This window comes from Benincasa hispida, chromosome 11 (genome assembly GCF_009727055.1).
Source record: "Benincasa hispida cultivar B227 chromosome 11, ASM972705v1, whole genome shotgun sequence".
Classification (NCBI taxonomy): domain Eukaryota; kingdom Viridiplantae; phylum Streptophyta; class Magnoliopsida; order Cucurbitales; family Cucurbitaceae; genus Benincasa; species Benincasa hispida.
Window position 1 is genome coordinate 72201442 of NC_052359.1, and position 17956 is coordinate 72219397.

General features: G+C 35.7%; 2 protein-coding genes across 4 annotated transcripts; one reads left to right on the forward strand and one right to left on the reverse strand.

The window, feature by feature from the left end:
- The first annotated feature begins 93 nt into the window (after positions 1-93).
- On the forward strand, positions 94-2185 carry LOC120091697 (dehydration-responsive element-binding protein 2F). Its single transcript, XM_039049806.1, has 2 exons — positions 94-800; positions 1588-2185. The coding sequence occupies exons 1-2, from the start codon at positions 279-281 to the stop codon at positions 2044-2046; spliced, it is 981 nt and encodes a 326-aa protein (XP_038905734.1). The 5' UTR covers positions 94-278; the 3' UTR covers positions 2047-2185.
- A 2516-nt stretch (positions 2186-4701) lies between these two features.
- On the reverse strand, positions 4702-17904 carry LOC120092027 (DNA-binding protein SMUBP-2). Of its 3 annotated transcripts, none has more exons than XM_039050221.1 (15): positions 17742-17904; positions 17390-17494; positions 17215-17283; positions 16575-16664; positions 16394-16465; positions 10675-10839; positions 9714-9901; positions 8873-8945; positions 8462-8515; positions 7087-7344; positions 5936-6142; positions 5714-5817; positions 5387-5531; positions 5102-5236; positions 4702-5020 (listed from the first exon to the last, which is right to left on the reverse strand). In XM_039050221.1, the coding sequence occupies exons 1-15, from the start codon at positions 17853-17855 to the stop codon at positions 4844-4846; spliced, it is 1956 nt and encodes a 651-aa protein (XP_038906149.1). In that variant the 5' UTR covers positions 17856-17904; the 3' UTR covers positions 4702-4843. The 3 variants fall into 3 exon arrangements, with proteins under 3 accessions (XP_038906149.1, XP_038906148.1, XP_038906147.1); XM_039050220.1 differs by having other exon boundaries at positions 16382-16465; positions 17742-17903; XM_039050219.1 differs by lacking the exons at positions 16394-16465; positions 16575-16664; positions 17215-17283; positions 17390-17494; positions 17742-17904 and adding exons at positions 13586-14875; positions 14958-15767.
- Between the last annotated feature and the right edge of the window lie 52 nt (positions 17905-17956).

Sequence of the window (17956 nt, forward strand, 5' to 3'; positions counted from 1 at the left end):
ATACTAACCAATTATCATTGAACTAAGCTCACTTTATTATCGGTACATATTATTTGGAACGTCGTAAACACCAAAACACATACATAAATAAATAACAATCACATGGTGACAAAAAAAAAAAAAAAAAAAAAAAAAAAACGTGACAACATTTAAAGTGATGAACTCCTCCCATTTGGCTTCTACAAATTCCCTCTTTCCCCGCTCCCTTTCACCACATTCCCACAATCGTCTTCACTCACTTACTCCCAAAACAGAGCAAAACAGAGTAAAACAGAGTAATGGAGAATTACAGAGACAACAAAAAGCCTCATTCTTCTTCTTCCTCACTTCACAAGCCATGGAAGAAAGGCCCTTCAAGAGGCAAAGGTGGCCCTCAAAACGCTTCTTGTGAGTACCGTGGCGTCCGTCAACGCACTTGGGGCAAATGGGTTGCTGAAATTCGCGAGCCCAAGAAGCGAACCAGGCTTTGGCTTGGCTCTTTTTCCACTGCTGAAGAAGCTGCTATGGCTTATGATCAAGCTGCTACCAGGCTTTATGGCCCTCATGCTTATCTTAATCTTCCACATTTAGCTAATAATATTAATAATAATGCTTCTAACTCTAATTTTGTGAAATGGGTTCCTTCTAAAAACTTTATTTCTCTGTTCCCTTATCCAAACCGGGCAGCTGCTGCAGCACCGACCAGCTTCATGCTTAATCTTAATGCTCAGCCGAGTCTTCATCTTATTCATCAGAGGCTTCAGCAGCTTAAAACTCCTCCTGCCTTTCTTTCCCCTAATTCCCTCCTTTCTCCTTCCAAGGTATTCTTGTTTTTTTTAAAGAAATTTGAATTTGAATTTTAGACGACGTAATATGTTCATGGGTTTGATATCCACATTTGAATTTTCTTTAAAGAAATATATAAAATTATGGATGTAAGTGGGTGGAGATTGTTTTACGGCCCTTAGGCATCTTGTTTGATTACGATTTTGATTTTTAGTTTTTCTACTTTTAAAATTTATATTTATTTTCTACTAAATTTCATGGTCTCGCAATTTTTTTAAAGAAATGTTTGAATTTTTAGTCTAAAATTAAACAACGAAAACCCCTTTTGTAAACTACTCTTTTAATTTTTAAATTTTGATTTGGTTTTTAAAAAAGCTAATAACAAGTGAATAACAAGACAAAAAAAAATTATTTATGAAAATATGTAATATTTATATACTTAATTTTTAAAAATCAAATAATCATCAAATAAAATTTTAATGTCTTTAACATATACTATAAAAGTAATGAAATATACATATAAGCTTGTAATTGTGGGAACACTATTAATATTAAAAAAATAATAATAATAATTTCTTTAAAAAATGTGAAATGTTTGTTTTTTATTGATGTTTTTACTATGGTGTTGATACTTATTCTTCTCGTCTCTTTAAAATTGAAGATTTGATCTATTTAAAAAAAAAATGAATATTCACTCTACTTACATTAGTTAATTAATTAATGTTTTAATTTGTAATATAAGAACATAGTAGATATTTTATAGATATTTTCGTTGCAATCGGTATTTACAAGTTTGTTTCACCCACTTTTTCTCTTTGCAAGAAACTCGAAAATGAGGACGAGAAGGAGAAGGATGACGACGAAGCTTTGGTGAGAGAGGAGACGACGACGAGGAGAGATGTCGAAGAAGAGAAACCACAGATTGATCTAAATGAGTTTCTACAACAGCTTGGAATTTTGAAAGAAGAAGAAGAGGAAAAAATAGTGATTGAATTAGAAGGAGAGGAAGGCAATAATAATAATAATAATGATGATGATGATGGAGGATGTTGTTTGGGATCATCAGAATCCAATAATTGTGATTACAGTGATGAAGTTGAAGTGCTTAGTGACAAAAGCTTTAATTGGGATTCAATTATGGAAATGAATCCTAACATTGAAGATCATCATTTTGGAAACTTTCAAGTTTATGATCATTATGTTAATTATGAAGATGATCTAAGTTTTCCCAATTCCATTTGGGATTTTGAAGAAGACCTTTCCACAAGAATCATACATTAGAAAAAATGCCAACTTTATTTCATGATTTTTTAAATTTGAGTTTTTTTTGGAAAAGTTGTATACTATAGTAAAAATAGAGATGATCGATGGAATAAATGGGATAGAGCCATCTACAAGGAAATAAGAGTTTTTTTTTTTTTTTTTGAATCTCTAATCACTTGATATGATTGATAACACATATTTTATGTCAGTTGAGTTTTGTTAATGTTGACTGAAAATGAAAGGATTGTTAGAAAATTATTGATTTAAACCTTTTACTAACTTTATAACTGTGTCGAATGATAAGATATTAGAAAACTAAAAGGGTATAGATGAAAATAAAATATAAGTAGGAAAATATATAATTGTCAAATATGTAAATATTGTCTCACGTCAATTAGAAGAGTGATAAAGATTTACCGTACATAAGTAGATGGCAATATCTTTATAGATATGGGAGTTTGGTAAAATTAAATTTAATAGATTTAGAACTAAAGTTCACTGTATCATATTATTATGAAATTTTGATGAGGCACATTATTGTCCTAACAATAGTAGAGATCTAAATACACGAGATTTGTGAGGAGAATGATGACATTGATGTTTTTCAATACTATGCAACTTGAACAGATGAAAGGTATGATATTAAAATCTTTAATTATATTGGAAATCACAACTCTAATGATTAGACAGTGCCAATTCTAAAATTTTTCATGTTATATAAAGATTCATAGTTAATAAAAAAAACGAAAAAAAAAAAAACATGGTTATTTGCTTAAATGGCAGCTAAATGAAAGGTACTCTATTTACCTATTGTTTAATATGTCCACTAAATGAACTCAAATAATAATAATATATCCATTGAATATAAAGTATAATTGAGACTTTAGAATATATTAACCCTTGTGGATTAGTTTTAGATTAAACTACTATTTTAATTTTTGTACTTTGAAAATTTAGTTCTTTAGAGTTAATTTTGATCAAAGTTGATTAAATAATAAAATTGTTCGATTTTTTGGAACCCACCTTCACAATAGTTTTCAGGTAAGAAACTACACTAGAAATATGTTTCCAAAATTTATAGTGGAGTGATTAATATATAATAACAAGTTTTTGAAATAATCTACTATAAAATAGGGACATAACTAAAATTGAATATGTCTTGGTTACAAGATAAAAATAGTATTTTAATCATAGGGTAATTGCAATGGGTAGCATTTTTAGGGATAATAACTAAAGTGTATAATAGAATTTTAAAAAAATTGTAAATGTAGCAAAGTTTATCAGCAATAAAGACTCTTACCAACGATATGGTCTATGACTCCTACTAGTGATTTGGTATATCATTGATTGACAATCTAATTTTTGCCATGTTTGCAATTTCTTTTACACCATACTAAATTTACTAATACTTTGGATCTCATTACTATATTTGCAACTGTCTCTTAACCATAAGTTTATAATTTAATTTCGAAAAGAGTACCTTTGTTATAGATTTTGTATCATTCACTTGAAATGAGATGTGAAAGAGTCGTAACCTTAGTAGACCATTTGTCATTGAAGTGACCATCGACATAAATTAGTATATTAAAATAACGTTCAAAAGAAGAAAAAGAATTATGTCAAACGACATTGATCATTGATAATTAACATATAAGTAGAAAGTTTAAATCTATACATCTGCATGTTGTATTAGAAAATCAATAATAATTTATGGTCCGACAAAAAAATTTCATAGCTCAATAAATAAAGTAAAGGTACCAATTAAATTGGTTGTTTGATTTGTTTAAGCTACCAAATTAATAATAATTTGTTTAAGGTACCAATTGAGTTTCAAATCCTTATACATTTGGGTGTTGTATTGGACCAAGTTGATTTGCTTAAGAAGATGTCATCAATCAGAGAAGGTTATGATTGTTTTTTTTTTTTAATAGAAAATTCAGATTCTGTTTTATGTTTTTAGATTTACTATTTCACAAATTCTATTTATGAAAACTTCGTATCCAAATTTTGAATTTTGAATTTCAAAATGCATAATTATATTAGATAAAGATAAAAACATTTAGAAACACAATATCATGTTATAAACTCAATTATTTTTAAAATATATATATAGTCTATTATGTAATGTATTATAAATTATATAATATTATAAAACAATAACTATATAAAATTTTGGGTTGTTTTCAAATACAAAAAAATGAACCAAAATAGTAAAATTTCATTGTCTACCTATGATAGACACAAATAGTAGACACGATAGACTACTATTTGTGTCATGATAGACATAGTAGTCTATTGTGGTCTACTACAATCTATTGCAGATAGATTGTAAATATTTTCAATAATTTTGTCATTTAAAATAATTTTTCTAATTTTTTTAGCCTAAATTATATTCATAAATAAATTAATAGTAGTTTAATGCCAACTAAATATTAGTAGGTACTACAACCAGTTTTATGATTTATAAATATATAGTATCAAACACATTTTAAACAATTATTTACATTAGAATCCAACTTCTGAATCTACTATAAAATACATGTTTAAATATGATTTCATTAAATTTTTTATTTTTAAATTTCTTTTTTCAAATTCTCAAACAGTCCCTAGGGGTTATAAGATAACCCCAGTGTTCACTTTATTTTTGAAAGTGAAAATTTCTGCAAAGTATGCTATAATGAAACATCATCTATATAAATACTAGATCATCAAATTTTCTGCTGTTTGGAGAAACTTGAAAATTCAATAAATTCCACTTTTCAGATAACAGTTCCCCTAGACCAGCCTAAATGGAAAACATTACCTGAAACTTATATTATTCATTCTGATACTCAGAGGCACTAAGATACTCACCATTTTCTTCAAAATATTCGATTAGGCGCTTCAAAAATGCATCATGAGTTACTGTATCGGTGTCGCAAACCAGACAACATTGTCTTCTTGCTCGAGTCACAGCTACATTCATTCGTCTATGGTCGCTTAAGAACCCTACCTGCAATGTTTTTAGAAGAATTTGCTAGTGCAAGTCCCTAAAAATTTGAGGTTCATAAATTTTTGTACAAAGAGATGATACCTCTTTCTTTGAATTTGATCGGACCATGGAGATGATAATAGCTTCCTTCTCTCTTCCTTGGAAGCCATCAACTGTAGAGATTTCAATGTCTTTTAGTTTGTCTTCATTGCTTCTCAACATTTTTAGTAACACAACCTGCAATTTATAAAGGTAGTAAGGCAAAATACATGCTGCCCCTAATACCATCTCTAGATGACTGGCTCGGAAGCATATTTGATTCGTTGAATCGGTTTTCTCGTGTAGAGGATCAATTCTAGAACAATCAAAGTAAAAGAACCTTTCTACCTGTGCAGCATAAGGAGTTATAATTCCAATATCAGAAGGTTGAACGCCACTTTGGATCAGCCTCTTTGCATGAGCCATAGCAACCTCAGCTTCACCTTCATTTAAGGTGCTTTCTTCTTCGTCCTTCTTTTCTTCCATTTCACACCTGAAGAAGATCATAATTAGCCATACAAGCAGTGGCATCATCAAATTAGTCTACAACGCATTTGTAATTCTCTCTCTCCAATAACGTATACAACGCATCCTTGCTTCTGGACAAGCTTCATGCAGAGAGATGGAATTACTTTGTCTTATAGCAAATGTTCAGTTAAAGTTGGTATGCAATACCCAGCTGTGTCTATGAGCAGAAGGGTAGGTTCAGTTGATGATGTCTTTTTCACATCCTCAAGGTCATAAAGCGTATGTGCAGCAACACTTGAATGAGCTTTGATCTGTAATTCAGCAATTGATAGAAGTCCATGATTTTGTTGTTCATGATCAGCCAAACAATTTCAAGTCCAACAAATAAAACTACAATCAATAGATCACATCCAGGTATGACACAAGTACCTTACTATCATAAAGCTCTTTTGATGACCAATCCATGATAAGTTCATGCATACGGTATTGGACGGTAAGCATAGACGTCACTTCATTTCCATACATTTCAGCCAGGCGTTCAAATAGGGTTCTTCCCAGTCCCTTCTTCTCTGCTTCGACACTTTGGATTGTTGGAGGAAGCTGAAGATGGTCTCCGGCAAGAATGCATCTTGAGGCCTGAAACAAGCATTATGCCATGATCTATTTTAAATCGAGCTTGATACAAGTACAAACAAAATTTCCATATTTGCCCAACATGAACTTTTGAATCTGAGAAATTCATGGAACTCCTAGAGAGCGTTCTCCACATTTTCCTTTTTCTAGGGAAACAGAAAAAGACTGCATTTCGAATAAAAATGTCCTTTTTCAACACAAATTTTTTGTTTTCAAGTCGATGTCTCTAAGATAATCATCACTACCCAAACAACCAATCAGTTACTCTTTTCATTTAGATATCTAAGAACATCGGAACTTAAGTGAAAAGTTATAGGTTAAAAATCACTTTTAGTCCCTAAATTTTTATAAAAGTAACAATGTAGTCCCTGAGCTTTGGTTTGTAATGATTTAGTTCCTGAACTTTCAATTTTACGACAATTTAGTCCCTAAACTTTACTATATAACAATTTAGTTCTTGTACTTTCAAAATTGTAACAATTTAGTCCCTATTGTAGAAATTATAGTTAAGATTTAATAAGGTTTCTTATCTAAGTAAACCGATAAACTAATTAGAAACTCAATATTTTTATAAAATACAAGTCTACATCATAAAATATTAAAAATTGACATCTCATTTTGATAAATTTGTTTACGTTAGGGACTAAATTGTAATGAATTTTAGAAGTACAAGGACTAAATTGCTACATACTAAAGTTCAGGAACTAATTTGTTACAAAATTGAAAGTATAGGGAATATCAGGGATAAATTGTTAATTTCATGAAAGTTCAAGGACCAAAAGTGTTCTTTAAGCAAAGTTATAAATGTATGAAAGAGAAAATGTCAAGGTAGCAAGCAATAGCATGAAAAGATTACACTAGTACATCTACAGTTGAGAAACAACCCGTCTCAACTGCATTAGACAGTCGTCAATATGCATACTTGAATGATGCATATTAATCATTACCTTTAACAAAGCTATCCAGCATGCAATTTCAAGTGCTTGGGCAGCTTCATCAATTATTACCAAATCAAATGAAATATTATTCAGTTTGCGAGAAAATGCCCCTGTCAAAGTTGTTAGAACAACATCTGAACTTTTTATTACATCTGTTACAGCTAACTGCTGTCTATTCCGCTCTTCCTTTGACAGTGTTCTAAGCTCCTTCTGGATATCTCTCCGTGTGTTTCGGTCCTTGGCTTTCAGAAGCTTCCCATTTAATGCCTGAAATAGTTGCTCAGAAGAAGCTCAAGAAAACTTTATTTTTTAGAATAAGAGGGCAAATGATTTCATCACAACAAAGCACTTGCACTAACAAAGGACTGAGCAAGAAACTCACTCAAGAAAAAGACCTCTAAAGCGACAGAATGCAAAAAAGGACACTAGGCAAAGGATATGCCCTCACTCAAGCAAAGCATTTCTCCATTTTCAAAATAGCACAGAACAAATTTGAATAAATGAGCCACTGGTCACAAAAACGAACTGTCTGGATGGATAAAGATCACCAAATTTAACCAAAACCACGTAAGATAATCTTAAGATCTCTTAAGAAGCTAGTTATTTGAGTTGGTAAAATAATCCTTCTGGAAGAGAATAAAGGCTTTTGAAAACCCGTTGGTTCCCCTTTCCCTAAACTTGACTTGAAGTAGAACTGAGCAACTTCTTTGCAGGATGAAGAAAGCACAAATCATAGGGCTCAGTATACTTCAAACAAGCATACATTAAATTACAGTTCACTTCAAAGTTGATGCATAAAAACTACTATGGCATTGTGCTCATGAAAGGTGTAGCAATCTTGAGTTTTTTGAGTTCAGAATCTTCCTAGAAATGGTTTCCACATTAAAAACTGGCTGCCAACTGTCAATCTATCCCTTCCTTTGTGTTATTTATTTGATACTTTCATTGAAGGGTTAAAATCTGAAAATAACTAGAGTCAAAGTAATCAGACAACCCATTCCTCCCCCCAAAACTCTATAGGCTGTGCATTATTGATAGTCCATCAGATTACAGGCTTCTGCTACCGTAGGTTGGGCCTAACTTTTGCCAAGGAATAAAATAACTTATAATCTAAAATCCAGCAGAGTTGTATTGTAAGATGGGATAGGCTACTGATAGTTTATCTATACCTAACAAGTCAGGAAAAGGATTTTGCAAATGGAGGAACTTTGAGTAAAACCCTAAACAATATGTTCGACTTCAAATATATACCAGAAAAGGTCGTCTCTAACTCCTAGATGTTAAGAGAGGGAAAAAGAAAACTAATAACATGCTACAATTTCACATGCAACATTTGACAGATAAGAAACAAGACTCTGAAGTGTAGGCATTGTCAAAGTTTTACCTTCATCTCTTTCCGAATGTCATTTGCAAGAGAACTATTATCCCCACGCAAGACCTAATATCGAAGAAAATTGTGAGAAGAAATTTTTACTTCGCAATGGGCCAGAAATTACATCAGCCAGAGAACTAGACAGCAACTTGAAACTTAAGTGGTCAATCAAGGAATGATTCAAGTCGTAGAAAAATACCAAACAATATCATTTTCTGATAATTTCCAGATAGATTAGTTCCTTAAAAAAAAAAGTTCCCTGAGATGTCTGATGTCTTCATATGTTCACAGGAGCGGATTCACTTATGCAACATGCTTGATGCTCACATGATGGAGTAGAGAAAATAATGGGCAGACAAAATTATCTTAAATTTTTGCGTTCATGGCATTAGTTCTTTCAGCCAAATAGGTGATTATGTATACCTGGGCATCTAGAGCACTCTCCAACACTTGAGGAAGTAAACGAGCAGGATGTCCCACTCTCACCAACTTTACTCTAATCAAGCATGTTAAGATAAGTGATCATATGTATCATCTATTTACTGCCCACTTTGGGGATGAAAAAGGAAAAGAGGAAATAATGCAAATAATAACACTAGGATGGGATAAATTACCACAAATCATGATTGGTATTAGTAGTCTATCCAAGATTCTTCTAATTTTTTAGTTAAAAAAAATAGTTTTAAAAGATCCCTAACCTTGTTTTTATTTTTTTTAATTTAAAAATGTCGAGTAAGAATTAAAATAACAAAAGAAAATTACAGTAAAGGAGAAATACAAGGTTAGGACCTTTTAACCTAATTTTTAAACCTTGGGGACTAATTGCACCCATTCTTGGAAACTCGGGGTTTAAAAAGGTAATTTTTTCAAAAAAAAAAAAAACAAAATTGACGCAAAGTTTCATATGACGATAAAATATTTGCTTGCCGTTCAACATATATTCAGCATTTACCATATTTCATGACATATCAATTCTTGTTAAAATAAACCATATGATATTGAATAGGTGCAAGAAAATGATTCAAACGCTTTTATTTTATAAGTTTATGCGGATTCTATCTTCATCATTCCTTCCATCAGTTTAAGTGTTTAATAAAGTTCCATTTCCTCAGGAAAAATAAATAAAATGTCAGTTGTAAGAAACTTGAGTATAAATGTCCATTCTTGGCTGAATAATCTTTAAATGTTGGCAAGAAATCTTTTTCTCTGGAATTACAGTTTTCACTTGACCCATTAACTCTAGAAAAATGCAGTACTTGGTCACCTGTGAGGAACAAGTCTCTCAACAATGTTGTCGACAGCAATATTTGAAGCAGCACATGCTAGAATTTTTGACCCACGCTTTACTTCTTGTAAGATAATTTCCACCACTGTTGTGGTTTTTCCAGTTCCCGGTGGACCATGCAGCAGAAATACATTTTTTGCTGATAGGGCTTTCGAGATGGCATCTTTCTTTGAAGAAAGGAGAACAAAAACAGTAGAGGTGCTTAAATGAGTAAACTAGGTAAAACTGTAAGCATAAACAGAAAGAAAGTAAAAGAACAACACTTCATATTCTGAACCAGGCTTATGCCAAGAAGCAAGAATATAAGTTTCCCATGACGTCAAAAGCATAAATTCAAGAACCTTTACCTAGACTCTACCTTTCTTCTTTAAATAAGAAAATTGTGCATTAAGAATAACAATGTAGAAAAGGGAAGGACAAATTAAATGTCAATCCCAACTCCCAACCCAGGATGGAGGAAATTATGAATGATGTTCCATAACTGTTCAAAACAAAAGGCGTAATAGATTTGCTAAGGCATTATGCAAAAAGCCCTAGTCATCATGAGGTTCACATCACAACAATTCCCCTTCCCAACAATCTCCCCCTTTCCCTTTGTAACTTTATTCTGATTGAGGCACATTTTTGTAAACTCCTGAAGGAAGAAAATAGACTTCAAACATGTATTGTCATCATACCCAACAGAGTGTACGACCATAAGTGAAAATAATAATAATATCATTAATAAAGCCATAAGGTAAAAAAGCTTAATGTTAATTTGAACTCTCCAACAGGGAGATCTCAGCCAAAGTCAAAAGGTTACTTTTCTAGGAACAAAAGCATATATGCATGTATAACTGCAGACTACCCACTTGAAGAAAAAGAAACTTGAAAAAAGAAAACAATAATCTATGAAGAAATTGTAAATGTGTAAGGAAATATAAATTATCAGCTCATTAACCTGAGAGTGATCAAGATTGGAGTTGAAGGGTTTGAATTTAACATCAGTTTTGGACATTGATGGTTGCCTCTCTCCAAATAATACAGGAATAAGATCAGCAGCAGGTCCTCTATGTACCCCTTTGCTCAATTGTATCAGGGCATCCTTCATCCTACGATATGTCACCTGCAAAAGAAGTGAATATCAGATTTGCTTATACAGTGGATAGTCAAATAAGTATTTTAGGACTTCATAGGTTCGTCGGTTGAAGGGATGGAAAAAGGTAACTGGTAGTGTCTCAATTATATATTTACTGATTTTGGCTCAAAATAGCCTAGGAAGGTCGAGAGCCCCCTCCTGGATACAAGCTCACAAGCTTAAACTCTCAAGAAAATCAAAAGATACCTCCCTGCCTCTACATTCCTATTTTTATAGCAAATTGTCACCCCTCTCCCTACTAACAGAATTCCCCACTACTAACCGAATTTGTTATAGATTTGGTGGTCCCCTCTCTAACTAATTTGATTCTTTTCCATAGTTACATTTTTGCCCTTCTCCCTACTCTTCCTTTTGGCCTTTCTTTCATATCTTCTAAATATGGGAGGTCTATCATTACCCTCCCCTCAAAGCACCACCTTGTCCTCAAGGTGAAAATCAGGGAATTGTTCAGCTAATTGTGCTCCTCCTTCCCAAGTTGCATCTTCTATTGGTAGATCTTCCCACTGTATGAGTACTTCAAAATCATTTGGTGATGATATCGTTGAACCAATCTTCCTAACCCCCAAGACTTGACAATGGTTTTGGTTGTTTTCCAAAAGGTCTCACTGTTGGTGAAGAGAATCGTGGTAGTATGGTTCCTTTGGCCTTTCTCAATTGTGAAACGTATATTACTGGATGTATGGAGACATTGTGAGGTAGATCAAGCCTATATGCCACAGGTCCGACCTTTTGAATTATCTGAAAGGGTCCACTGTAGCGTGGTGCTAGTTTTGGGTGGCTGTGCACCAATAGTGATCCTTGGTGATAAGGCTTGAGCTTGATGTAAACCCCATCCGATACTTCAAAGTTTACCTCTCTTCTTTTTGAATCTGCTAGGGCCTTCATTCGTTGTTGTGTTGCTTCTAGTGTTTTCTTCAACTGTTTGAGCATCTCGTCCCTGTTTTTAAGTAGGACGTCTACTTCTCCTACTGTGGCATTCCCTTGTGTGTAACAAATGAGTGTAGGTGCTGGTCTACCATACAATACCTCGTAAGGTGTACATTTGATGGCTGTGTGGTAGGATGTGTTGTAATTATATTCAGCCCATGCCAGCCATTTGTGCCATTGTGAAGAAGTCTCTATGGTAAAGCATCTTAGATAAGCCTCTACGCCTCTGTTGACCACTTCTGTTTGCCCATCTGTTTGTGGGTGATAGGATGAGCTCCTCTTGAGTTGTGTTCCCATCAATTTAAACAATTCTTCCCAAAATAGGCTAGTAAATACTTTATCTCTGTCAGAAATGATGCTTCTAGGCACTCCATGTAAACGCACAATTTCCTTCATGAACAAAGTGGCCACTGTTGCTGTTGTATAAGGGTGGCGAAGAGCAATGAAGTTTGCATATTTGGATAGCCTATCAACCACTACCAAGATTGAGTTGTATCCCTCGGATTTCGGCAGTCCCTCCACAAAGTCCATGCTGATATCTTGCCAAGTGAGCTCGGGTATTGGCAGAGGTTGGAGTAGTCCAGGCAGGGGCTAAGGCCAAATACTTGGCTTGTTGGCAGACAGAGCAATCCCCTACAAAAGCCTTACCTTTGCCTTCATCCCTGTTCAGAAGAATTCTTTTTTTAACCGTTGGTACATTTTCACTACACCATTGTGCCCTCCAATTGGGTGTGTGAATTTTTGTAGAAGTAATGGAATTGTAGTGATTGAGGTGGGAGTACAATACACTGCTTAATACAACAGAAGCTCTCCCTGCAATGTATATCCCTAGGGGTGTGGTTGCTCTGCTCGTATGTTATCCCTGATTGTTCTTAGTTCCTAATCTTGCTCAACTTGACTCGTGAATACCTCCTGATTGAGGGCATGCAGTACACTGATCATGGTCATTTTCAGCGTGGTAGGCAACCTAGACAAAGCATCTGCTACCGAGTTTTCCCTCCCTTTTTTATACTCAATCTCGAACTCGTATCCTATTAATTTTGCAACCCATTTCTGATATTTCACCTGCTATGATCCGCTGTTCTAATAGGAACTTGAGACTTTTCTGATCTGTTCTTACAATGAATTTTCCTCCTAAAAGATAGGGGCGCCACTTTTGTACAGCCATGACTATGGCAATTAGTTCCTTTCGTAGGCAGCCTTGAGTCGATGTGTGGGTGGGAGTGCCTTGCTGAAGTATGCCACCGGCCTTCCTTCTTGCATCAGGATTGCCCCAACTCCTACCCCAGGGCATCTGTTTCAATTATGAATGTTTGATTGAAATCAGGGAGCTTAGGGGTGGTAGTTTGGGCCAGTATTGTGCTCAAGCCTCGAAGGCCTCTTGAGTGTCCTCATTCCACTGTAACCTATCCCTTTTGAGCTGTTGTGTTAGAGGGAAAGCCAGCAAGCCATATGGCGATACAAACTTGCGGCAATAGCCCGTTAACCCAAGGAATCCCCTGAGTTGCTTAACTGTTGTTGGTGTTGGCCATTGGAGCATAGCTTCCACCTTTGAAGGGTCTGCTGCTACTCCTTCTTCTGATATGATATGCCCCAGATAATCTATTTGCTTTGCCCCAAATGTACACTTCTTAAAATTGGCCACGAACTGGTTGTCCTCCAAAGCTTGTAGCACCACAGATAGATGATGCACATGGTCACATAAAGAAGAGCTGTAAATTAAGATATCATCGAAGAACACTAACACAAATTTTCTTAAGTAGGAATGCAAGAGATCATTCATTACCGATTGAAATGTAGATGGAGTGTTTCTCAAACCGAATGGCATGACTAAGAACTTGTAGTGGCCTTCATGAGTGCGAAATGCGGTTTTGTGTATGTCTGAAGGAGCCACTCGAATTTGATGGTATCCTGACTTCAAGTCAATGTTCAAGAATACCCGTGCACCAGCCAATTCATCAAGGAGTTCCTCAACCATTGGAATAGGGAAGTTTTCTGGTACTGTGACTTGATTTAATGCCTTATAATCGACACAAAACCGCCAGCTACCATCCTTCTTCTTCAATAATAACACCGGGCTTGAGAAAGGACTTACACTGGGCTGAATGATCCCGGCAGTGAGCATCTCTTCTACCAGCTTCTCAATCTCGTCCTTCTGGAATTGTGGGTATCTATACGGCCTAACTTTCACTAAACCTGCCCCTGGCTTGAGTTCGATGTGGTGTTCATGATGTCTCATTGGTGGTAACCCTTCTACTGAACTAAAAACGGCTTGGTATCTCTCTAAGATCTCTTGTATTTCCGGTTGTAGCTCTACTATTGACTGTGTTGCTCCATTTCTTTCAAAAGTCATGAGCGAGTTTAGCTCGAGAAGGATACCTTGGCCCCCTCCTTTTACCAATTTCATCATTGACTTTAGTGAAATCTGTGCTTTCATAGGCTATGGTCCCCTTGCAAGTGTACTCTCCAGTCACCTACTTGAAATTCCATCTCGGACGTTCCCTAATCGCATTCGACTTGTCCTAAAGTCATCAGCCATTGCACTCCTAACACCACATAAGCACTACCCAGGGGCAAAGGAAAGAAGTCATTGATAATAATTAAGTTTGGAAGGTTAAGAATTACCCCCTTGCAAATGCCCGTCGTCCTCACTAATGTCCCTGTTCCCAGCATAATTCCATAACTCAATGTTGGTGTCTGTGGCAGTTTCAGGGCTGATACTAGTTCGTTATCAATGAAGTTGTGTGAGGCACCACTGTCAATGAGAACAATCACGTCCCTATCTCCTATAGCTCCCCTGACTTTAATCGTACGAGGTGAATCGATCCTTGCAAGAGAGTTTAGGGATAGCTTTGCTGCTTCTTGTTCGCTATCTTCCACCACCATAGATTCTAAGGTAGTTGTCATGGGTATCTTGGCCTCCACTGGTTCGTCCTCTGTTTCCAGGATATCATCTCCTTCCTCCTCATCGTGGTAAAGCAAAATACTTAGCTCCTTCTTTTTACATCGATGCCCTGGTGTATACTTCTCCTCACAACGGTAGCAGAGTCCCTTGTCCCTTCGGATTTGCATCTCACTGTCGGATAATCGATTGAAAGCTCCGACCGTGAATGGTTTTCCGTTGACATCTTTTAAAGTAACAGAGTTTGAAGACATACCTGATGGGCGGGTCGGGTTGAGAGAGATCGTTCAGGCAGATGCGTGCGTGTTCTGATTCGAATTGGAGCCGGTTTGACAGGTGGTCGAGTTGGGTCCCGAGTTTGAAGACACGCTTGTTGATTTTGCCGGAGTCGGGTTGCCCCATTTCTTTCTTCGGGCCTCCTTCGTATCTTCTATTATTTGGGTTATTCTCATCTTCTCTTTCAGCCCAATCAACTTGAACATCCTCATTTCGATTTGAATGTCTTCCTTCAGCCCACTAACGAACTTGCTTTTTAACGTCTCATCGAATAGGTCTTTCAACGGCTGTGAGAGTTGCTCGAATCGCCGCCGGTAAGCTCGCACACTGTCGTCCTGCTTCAAGGTGAGAAACTGTGCCCTCCGGTCTTCTTCTTTGACTGGTAAGAATCGTAGCAGGAGTTGTTCTTTAAATTTGGCCCATGTATCCATCAACGTCCTTTCTTCCTCCTATTGATGCCATTCCAAAGCTTCTCCTTCCAAACACAAGATTGCAGCCTCGATTTTGTCCTTCTCCGATAACCTGTTCACAACAAAATATCTTTCAACTCTATGGAACCATCCCATTGGATCCTCACCTGGTTCTCCTTTGAATATCGGTATTTCCAGCTTCCTCAGTCGCATATCGAACAAGGGCACCTCCCTTCTTTCGCCCCTTTCCTCTCTCGCCGGCTGCTTGCCCTTATCAGTCACTGTCCTTTCTGATGACCCCGATTCCATCTCCTTGGTTGTTTCTGATCTCTTCGACCAAACCTCCAATGCCCGGATCATCTTCTGCTCCATCGACTCTCTCGATGCTTCAATTTTTGCTGTCATCATGCTCTCCGTGATCTGTTGCATTTCTCCAAACCTTTGATCCATCCTGTTTTCCATTCCAACTTGAAGTAAGGTGAGTTGTTCCTCCACAGCTGATAGTCTTACCTCCATCTTTTTCACCATACCCCTTCCCCACGAACCGGATGGCTCTGATATCAAATTGGTAGTGTCTCCAATTATATATTTACTTGATTTTGGCTCAAAATAAGACTAGGAAGGTCGAAGACCCCCTCCTGGATTACAAGCTCACAAGCTTAACTCTCAAGAAAATCAAAAAGATACCTCCCTGCCTCTACATTCCTATTTTTATAGCAAATTGTCACCCCTCTCCCTACTAACAGAATTCCCCACTACTAACCGAATTTGTTATAAATTTGGTGGTCCCCTCTCTAACTAATTTGATTCTTTTCCATAGTTACATTTGTGCCCTTCTCCCTACTCTTCCTTTTGGCCTTTCTTTCATATCTTCTAAATATGGGAGGTCTATCAGTAAATTACAAATAAGAAAATATTTCTTCCTTAGACATGTAAATATAAATAAATAAACAAATAAAAGCTATATAGTAGTAAAAACTTCTTTCAGTCAAACCTCATTTGCCACCTTTTCCAGCCGTAGAGGACTAGCTAAACCCTCTTCTGGGATGTCATCAAAAGCAACAGTAATCGAAGAGTCCTGCAGATATTAGCTCTAGATTAACAGAAGTGGCAGTGAAAAGGAGAGTCACCCATGTCAAATTAATCACACGAAAAATGAAAATCCTATTATTTGAAGTGGAACTTACCTTCAACCGATAAACTACTCCTTGCCCAAGAGAAGGAGAACCTAAATCAGCTTTGTTGGGTTTCAAAACCACCACATCATGTGTGCTAAACTGCAACAATAGTAACATATGCCACCAATTAAGAGAGGGAGGAGTAGGGGAATATAGTTACAGGAACAAAAATGGCTTTTGATTGTAATTGAGGGGACACTAAGATAATTCCCTGGTGCAAAACTATATAACATGAAAAGGAATATAGATAGAATGGGAAGAAGAAATGGAAATATATCAGGAAAACCATGACACTAGCAGGTGTCATGAATCAATGAGTGTTAGCTTGCATTCCTTTGGGCTTTGGAAACTTTTGCTATCATTTGATTCTAACCATAATCACTTATAATAATATTTATATATTATATTATTATCCTTAATAATATAATCTTTATGAGAATAGCAAGTTAGAGTTCAAAAGTATGCAATATCATTTCCTCTCATTTCATATTAATTATTCACTATTTAAACCGCATAAATCAAACCAATATCATCGTCCAGAGGTGACTTGGGGTATTAAAATAGAACAAAAGTTGGATCTAGTAGTAATTTAATACTTCTCAAAACTCGAGTTCCATGTAGTTAAAAGGAACTGTCTACTTCTTCTCACCTTGTGGGGAGGAAGAACGTCTCCCTTGTTTGATTGAAACTCAAGAAGAGTTTTTCCCATTAGCCCACTCTAACAACAAAATCCAAGGCAGAAGAAATGTAAGAAGACCCAGATATTAAAGAAAATTCATGCATAATCACATTTAGTAGATCCAACATATGAAGTTAAAAACTACCGAAGCATCTATACACTTCAAGTTAAGAATAGTAGAACCCTTTTTCTGGGCAGTCTCCAAGCTCCTGGATGCACCTGAGGTGATAGACGCAGCGATTTCTGCATCCTGCATTATCAGATTCTTCATTTTAGTAAAGCTAGAAAAATTACATCACTGATCACCCAATTCATCAATCGCAAAATACTCACAAGCAGAAGTTCGTTACTGATAGAAGATTAAAAACAAACATTATTGATAAAGTAGACATTGATTGCTAACGAAATCAAACAAACAACCTTCAACTTAACATTCATTTGACACTCAAATTTCACTCCAAGAAGAAAAAGAATTCGAACAAACTCGGAAATGGGACCTTTTCCATGTCTAAAAGTGGGGCAGTGATGGAAACGAATTGCTCCAGAGTGATCGGAGCTGATTTCTTCTTGGTTTTGCTTCCCTCCATCGTCGTTGTTGCCGCTGTTCTCATCGTTGCAGGGAAAAGGGAGCGATTGAATCAGCAATAAAATCCTAAAATTTAAGTTTAAATTTCAATTTAGTTATCTAAAAAAATGGGTCCTTTTTCTTTTT

Bases quoted from the DNA above. Each gene is read 5' to 3' on its own strand.
- LOC120091697 (XM_039049806.1), top strand. From the start codon at position 279: ATGGAGAATTACAGAGACAACAAAAAGCCTCATTCTTCTTCTTCCTCA. The intron at 801-1,587 runs GTATTCTTGTTT...TCTCTTTGCAAG, and splicing joins CCCTCCTTTCTCCTTCCAAG to AAACTCGAAAATGAGGACGA.
- LOC120092027 (XM_039050219.1), bottom strand. From the start codon at position 14,236: ATGAAAGCACAGATTTCACTAAAGTCAATGATGAAATTGGTAAAAGGA. The intron at 10,840-13,585 runs GTAATGAATGAT...CTTCTTTTGCAG, and splicing joins CTCCATCTACATTTCAATCG to GTGACATATCGTAGGATGAA. The intron at 6,143-7,086 runs GTAATGATTAAT...TGCTTGTTTCAG, and splicing joins GCTGGATAGCTTTGTTAAAG to GCCTCAAGATGCATTCTTGC.